This window comes from Cryptomeria japonica, chromosome 9 (assembly GCF_030272615.1).
Source record: "Cryptomeria japonica chromosome 9, Sugi_1.0, whole genome shotgun sequence".
In the NCBI taxonomy this organism is placed as follows: Eukaryota; Viridiplantae; Streptophyta; class Pinopsida; order Cupressales; family Cupressaceae; genus Cryptomeria; species Cryptomeria japonica.
The window spans coordinates 10,550,859-10,557,363 of NC_081413.1; the positions used below are offsets into that span (position 1 = coordinate 10,550,859).

The 6,505-nt window shown below is 26.0% G+C and overlaps 1 protein-coding gene across 1 annotated transcript; it reads left to right on the forward strand.

Moving 5' to 3' along the window:
• The first annotated feature begins 4,887 nt into the window (after nucleotides 1-4,887).
• On the forward strand, nucleotides 4,888-6,028 carry LOC131027902 (uncharacterized). Its single transcript, XM_057958003.1, has 5 exons — nucleotides 4,888-5,000; nucleotides 5,135-5,229; nucleotides 5,331-5,584; nucleotides 5,784-5,842; nucleotides 5,998-6,028. The coding sequence occupies exons 1-5, from the start codon at nucleotides 4,939-4,941 to the stop codon at nucleotides 6,026-6,028; spliced, it is 501 nt and encodes a 166-aa protein (XP_057813986.1). The 5' UTR covers nucleotides 4,888-4,938.
• The last annotated feature ends 477 nt before the right edge of the window (nucleotides 6,029-6,505 follow it).

Genomic DNA, 6,505 nt, shown 5'->3' on the forward strand with positions numbered 1-6,505 from the left:
GGATTCATGGTGGGTGGGGTTACAATAGGTCATCAAGAATTAGTTTTATTTATTGGTAATTAAAATTAGAATTAGTTTTATTTATTGGTAATTTAAATTGCACAAAATTATTCTCAAATATGTTGTTTACTTTTGTAGTAGAGTTTGTATTGAATATCATGTTGTCATTACCAAAATATGAGTTGAGGACCTTAATATTACCAGAAAGGGAGGTGCCCTAGATAACATTATTATCTTTAAGTATGCTAGAAAAAGTATCTAAGTGTGTTAATTGTAAAAGTATAAAGAAATGAAGTAATGGGACAACCTTGAAAGACATAATTTTAGATATGGAATTAATGGAAAAGAGAACCACTAATCAACAATCTAATATTTACATCCATAAATAATATTCTAACATGAACACATATCTTGGAGCCATGTCCCAAGATATATTAAAGGGCACATTGTTAAATAAAGCTAAAAGAATAATATGAAATAAACACATACTAAATAAAAAACTATAATCTCTCTTTAGACATGAGCTAATAATCACATCAAAATCATAATGTCCTTTATAAAATAATAATTACAAACATTTTCACAACTTTTTAAAAGTTTTTTCCAAAAATGATGATTAACCATTAAAAGCTTCATTTGAAGATCCATAAAAGTAGGGCTTATATTCACTCATTAAATAAAAATTAATATTTATTTTTCCTCTCACAAAAAAAATTAAAAAAATATTTTCTTATGCTATAAGTTGTTTTAGCAAATTTTGGTTCTTGACAATGTAAGGTATAACAATTTATAAAATATACGTTATATTTTGTATTAAAATATAGTAAAATGTTTATTTATTCAGTACTTATCTTATGTCAAAGGGTTGTAGTTCAATTGGTTGGGTACAATTGATGAGGATGATGGTGCGTGATAAAAAAAGCCATCCACCAAGGTTCAAACTCTCAAAGGCACATTTAGACCAAGTTTAACCCTTGGGTGAATTTGATGGACTAAATCCCCTACACATGACGACTTAGTCAAATGAAGCTTGTAGTTTAGATGTATGCTTACTCAGATCATTGTTATACATTATATAAAGGTTGAAATACCAACATTTATGCATGTTGTCATGTTTCCATCAAAAAATAATTTATCTTATTTAATTAACCTATATATTTATTAAGTGGTGTTTTTCTCTTACACCAACTTTTAATCATCATCACAATAAATGATAAGTAAAAACTTTGATTCAAATAAATAATTATGATATAGAAATCAAAATTGATTTATTAAATAATTTTTATATTAGATTAAAAAGAGAATTGCAAAGAAGTTCCCTAACAAGCAGTTCAAACATAAACTATTCAAACATAAACTATTCAAAAGTTACAAACTAATGCTAGCAAGTAACCCTAACAAAAGCAAACCTAAATGGGGAAATAATCAAGGATAGAACAATAGGAGGCCACAATCCAAGAGAGGAAAACAACCAATACAATATATATAATAAAACATATGTGATGGAATTTAGCCACCCATTATATCACCAACTAGACAATTTTATATATCTAAATTAGATGTATTTTCTTAGTTTACATTTTTTGTCTTTGGATATAAAAACCAATGATAGACAGGTTCCCTTTGTCCTTTGGAAGAATGTAAATTAACCAAGAGATAGCAAGCATGCCCTTTTAGTTATCTCATTCGACTCGTAAGAAGCTTTAGAAAAGTTGTGTTGGCTGGTTATATTAGGTTTTAGAGGGTAACCAATTGGGTCATCAAGAAGGTTTTGTTTGTTACATGTGTGCATCCAACCATGGACATGAACTAGTTAGTCTAAGAATTATACTCTTTTAACTCTTCTTTATTTTCATCTCCACGTATTATTAAGAGGAATTAATGCAAATTGAGATGTTAAGGTATCTACTAATAGTGTCATGTTTCACCTCTTTTGACTTCTCAGGGATCCATGGTGGGTGGGAGTTAGGAAAGATTATCAAGAATTTAATTTTGTGCATTGTTAATTGGGAGCTAGAGATTGCAAAAACAATATTGAGATATCCAAAGTATTATTTACCTCTTGGGTAGAATTTTGAATGAAGATAATGTTATCATTAGCAAAATGTGAGTTTAGGGCTATAGTATTATTGGGAAGTGACCACACCCAAATAAGGTTATTAGTTTGGACATGTTAGAAAAAGTATATGAGAGTGTCAATTACAAGAATATAGACAAACGAAGTAAGGGAACAATCATGAAAGATGGACTTCAGAAAAAAAAATCTAAGAGAGGGAGAACCATTGATTATCAATTTGATATTTACGTATATAAATAGCATTCTAACATACACATATTATGGGGTCATGTCCCAAGATATATTCAAGGACATATATTATTAAATAAAGTTAAAATAACAATGTGAAATAAAAACCGACACAAGCATTGAATTAAAAACTATAATCTCTCTCTATAGGTTGACAAATAATCACATCAAAATAATAATGTCCATTACAAAATAATAATTACAAAAACTTTGTACAACTTTTTAAAAGTTCCCCTAAAATGATGATTAATCATTAGAAACTTCATTTAAAGATTCACAAAAACAGAACTTTTATTCACCCATTTAGCTTTAAAAAAAAATTCTCTTACAAAATAATATTTTTAAAAAATTAATTAAATATTAAAAACTTTTAAAAATAATAGTACAATTTATGTACATATGATTCAAATCTTTTACAACATAAAAGATTACAATTTATAAAATATACATATATTTCATATTGAAATACAATATAAAAATTTAATATCAAACTAGAATAAAATGTCTCCTCAATAGAATTCAACATGCTATAATCCCATCAATAAACTAATCACCCATTAACCTGAACTTTAAATTATTTTATAGATATATTTTAAATGTAAACAATTTTTAAAAATAAGAATACAAATTTATTTATATATTATCTAAACCTTTCACAACATTACATGTACATGTACTACATGTATATGTATATGTATATTTCATATTAAAATACAATAAAAAATCTAACATCAAACTATAATAAAATATCTAATACAAAATAATTCCATATGCTATAATCCCACATATAAACTAAGAAATCATAGACTAAAAGGCATCTTCCTTTTCTTTTGAAATAAAATTATTTTCTTTCTTAGACGATAATATATACATATATAAATACGTAAAAACAAAATAAAAACAAAATCTAAGAGAGGGAGAACCATTGATTATCAATTTGATATTTATATATATAAAGAGCATTCTAACATACACATATTATGGGGTCATATCCCAAGATATAATATGAAATAAAAACCGACACAAGCATTGAATTAAAAACTATAATCTCTCTCCATAGGTTGACAAATAATCACATCAAAATAATAATGTCCATTACAAAATAATAATTACAAACACTTTTTACAACTTTTTAAAAATTCCCCTAAAATGATGATTAATCATTAGAAACTTCATTTAAAGATCCACAAAAAAAAAAGACTTTTATTCACCCATTAACATGAGCTTTAAAAAAAATCCTCTTACAAAATAATATTTTTAAAAAAAAATTAAATATAGAAAACTTTTTAAAATAATAGTACAAGTTTATGTACATATTATTCAAATATTTTGCAACATAAAAGATTACAATTTATAATATATACATATATTTCATATTGAAATACAATATAAAAATTTAATATCAAACTAGAAAAAAATATCTACTCAAATTAGATATATTTTAAATGTAAACAATTTTTAAAAATAAGAACACAAATTTATTTATATATTATCTAAATCTTTCACAACATTTAATGTATGTGTGTATCCATGGGTGTATGTTTATAAATGTATATGTGTATATATATATATGTACATGTACATATACTACATGTATATGTATATGTATATTTCATATTAAAATACAATAAAGAATCTAACATCAAACTATAATAAAATATCTAATACAAAATAATTTCATATGCTATAATCCCACATATAAACTACGAAATCGTAGACTAAAAAGCATCTTTCCTTTTCTTTTGAAATAAAATTATTTTCCTTCTTAGACGATAATATATAAATATTATATTTTAAATATAAAAAAACTATTAAAAATATGAATACAAATTTATTTATATATTATTCAAAATATTTTCTATATATATCAAAATATAATAAAATATTTAATACAAATAATTCTATATGCTATAATCTCACATATAAACTACACAATCATAAACCGAAATGCATCTTTCCTTTTCTTTTGAAATAAAAATATTTTCCTTCTTACAAAATAATATATAGAAAAATAAATATTAAATATAAAAAATTAAAAAATAACAGTACAAATTTATTTATATATTATCATATATTTCATAACTTAAAATATTACAATTTATAAAACACACGTATTTCATATTAAAATACAATAAAAAAAAATCTAACATCAAATTATAATAAAATATCTAATACTAAATAATTACATACACTATAATCCCACCTATAAACTACAAAATCAGACTATAAAGCATCTTTTCTTCCTTATTTTATATTAAAAAGATTTAAATATACAATACTTTAAAAATAAAAGTACAAATTTAGTTAAAATACAATAAAAAGCTCTCCTATACTAATACTATAATAATAAAACATTCAATACTAAATAATTCCTATACTATAAAGTACCTTTCCTTTTCTTTCTTTTAAAATAAAAATAAAAAATAAAAAATAAAAACTATGATTATGCCACTTCACCACTAAGGAGTTGAAAATCTGAAAAAAAAAAAAGTTAAAAAAACAAAATGCAAATGAAACAACATGATAACAAAAACATTATCCGCCCACTGAAAAAACACCAAAAGTCACATGAATGGCGGAGATTCCGTAGGCAATATGAAAAGCAGACAAAAAGGACGGTCATATGAAAAGGAATGGCTGGACTGCCGGTTAAACATCATCACGCCTGCAAATATGTCAAATCGCACTGTAATAGGTATGCGTTTTTCCAATTCAGACCTTTTTGGATGATCACTTCAATTCACTTGTATGAATAAATAAACATCAAAATCAAAATAAAAAATCTTTTGTTTAGTAGATGCCGTAATGTCATCAGTATTGTCATTTCAGTGCTTGTCGGACGGAACGGAGGGAGAAGCAGAGTCGTGAAATGACCGAAAATGGACAGATCCAAAAAGACCCTAGACTTTACGACATCATTATTAGTAATAAAAAACCCTTTTTCTGCATGGATTTCATGGCGCTTTGCATATGACTTTACTAAAGTAGCGGGATTTAAATTAACAGTGGTATGATTGATTGCCAGAATCGCGACAAATGCCGCCCAAAAGTTGCCGTCAGTTACGTCAGAAAGCTGGCCGACCTTTTCCATGGGAATTCGGGAAAGAAAGGCCGGGAAATCTGTGGTATGTCGTTTTTAGGGTTTCAGACGAGAGTATATTTCTGAATTTGCGGCAATTGAGGCCGGGCAATCTGTGGCGTGTCTGTACATGCCGTTTAAAGGGCTTCAGACGAGAGTATATTTCTGAATTCGCGTCAATTGAGGCCGGGAAATCTCAGGTGTGTCTTTACATGCCGTTTTTAGGGTTTCAGATGATCGTATATTTCTTTTTCTTTTGTGTTGCGCTGTATAATATTTCTTGTACAGTAGCTACGGATAAATACCTTTTTCGACATAATCATTCATGCCATGGGGAATCAATGGAAGTTTCTTCAATTTCTTTTTTTCTCTCTTTTTTTGTTTTTTCTGTTTGTGCAGGGTTCTGTCAAATTCAACAAAGTTTTTTCGATTTCTTTATTTATTTTTTTTGTTTTTTTGTTTGTGAAGTGTTTCTGTCAAATTCAACAAAATTTCTGTAATTTTTTTTCTTTTGTTTTGTTTTTCTATTTGTGAAAGATTTCTGTCAAATTCAACCAAAAAAACATTCAATTTCACATTTTCTTTTTTTCTTTGTTTTTACTGTTTTTTACAGTTTTGGAAAGGTTTATGTCAAATTCAACTAAATTTCTTCAATTTTGGTTTTCCTTTTTCTTTTCTTTTGTTTTTCTGTTTGTGAAGGGTTTTGTCAAATTCAACAGATTTTTTTTTTTATCAGGTACAATGGATCATATTAATTTTATATATATTTGTATTAATTAGGATAAGATAAAGATTACTTTTAACTGTTGAATTGGATGCTGTTTACCAACAATTGATTTTTTATATGATGAAATTTTCTTAAAAAAATAATTTACCAAGTTATATAATTTTTCAACCCATTGCTTTCCTTTGAACAAGTAAATTAAAATAATATTTCTTTATTTCACACTCTTCCCTATTCTATCTCTTTCTTCAAATCTCCTCTATCTCATTATATAGATATCTCTCTTATTCACTCTTATCTCACCTTCTCTATCAACACTATTGGCAAGAACTTGACACATCGGATCTCTTGTCTTAAAAATAATAATTTATCAAGTTTATATAATTAGTCTATTGAT

Excerpts from the sequence above, each read along its gene's own strand:
- LOC131027902 (XM_057958003.1), top strand. The coding sequence starts at position 4,939 with ATGGCTGGACTGCCGGTTAAACATCATCACGCCTGCAAATATGTCAAA. Across the intron at positions 5,001-5,134 it reads GTCAAATCGCACTGTAATAG|TGCTTGTCGGACGGAACGGA; the intron begins GTATGCGTTTTT and ends TTGTCATTTCAG. Across the intron at positions 5,230-5,330 it reads ACTTTACGACATCATTATTA|AATCGCGACAAATGCCGCCC; the intron begins GTAATAAAAAAC and ends ATTGATTGCCAG.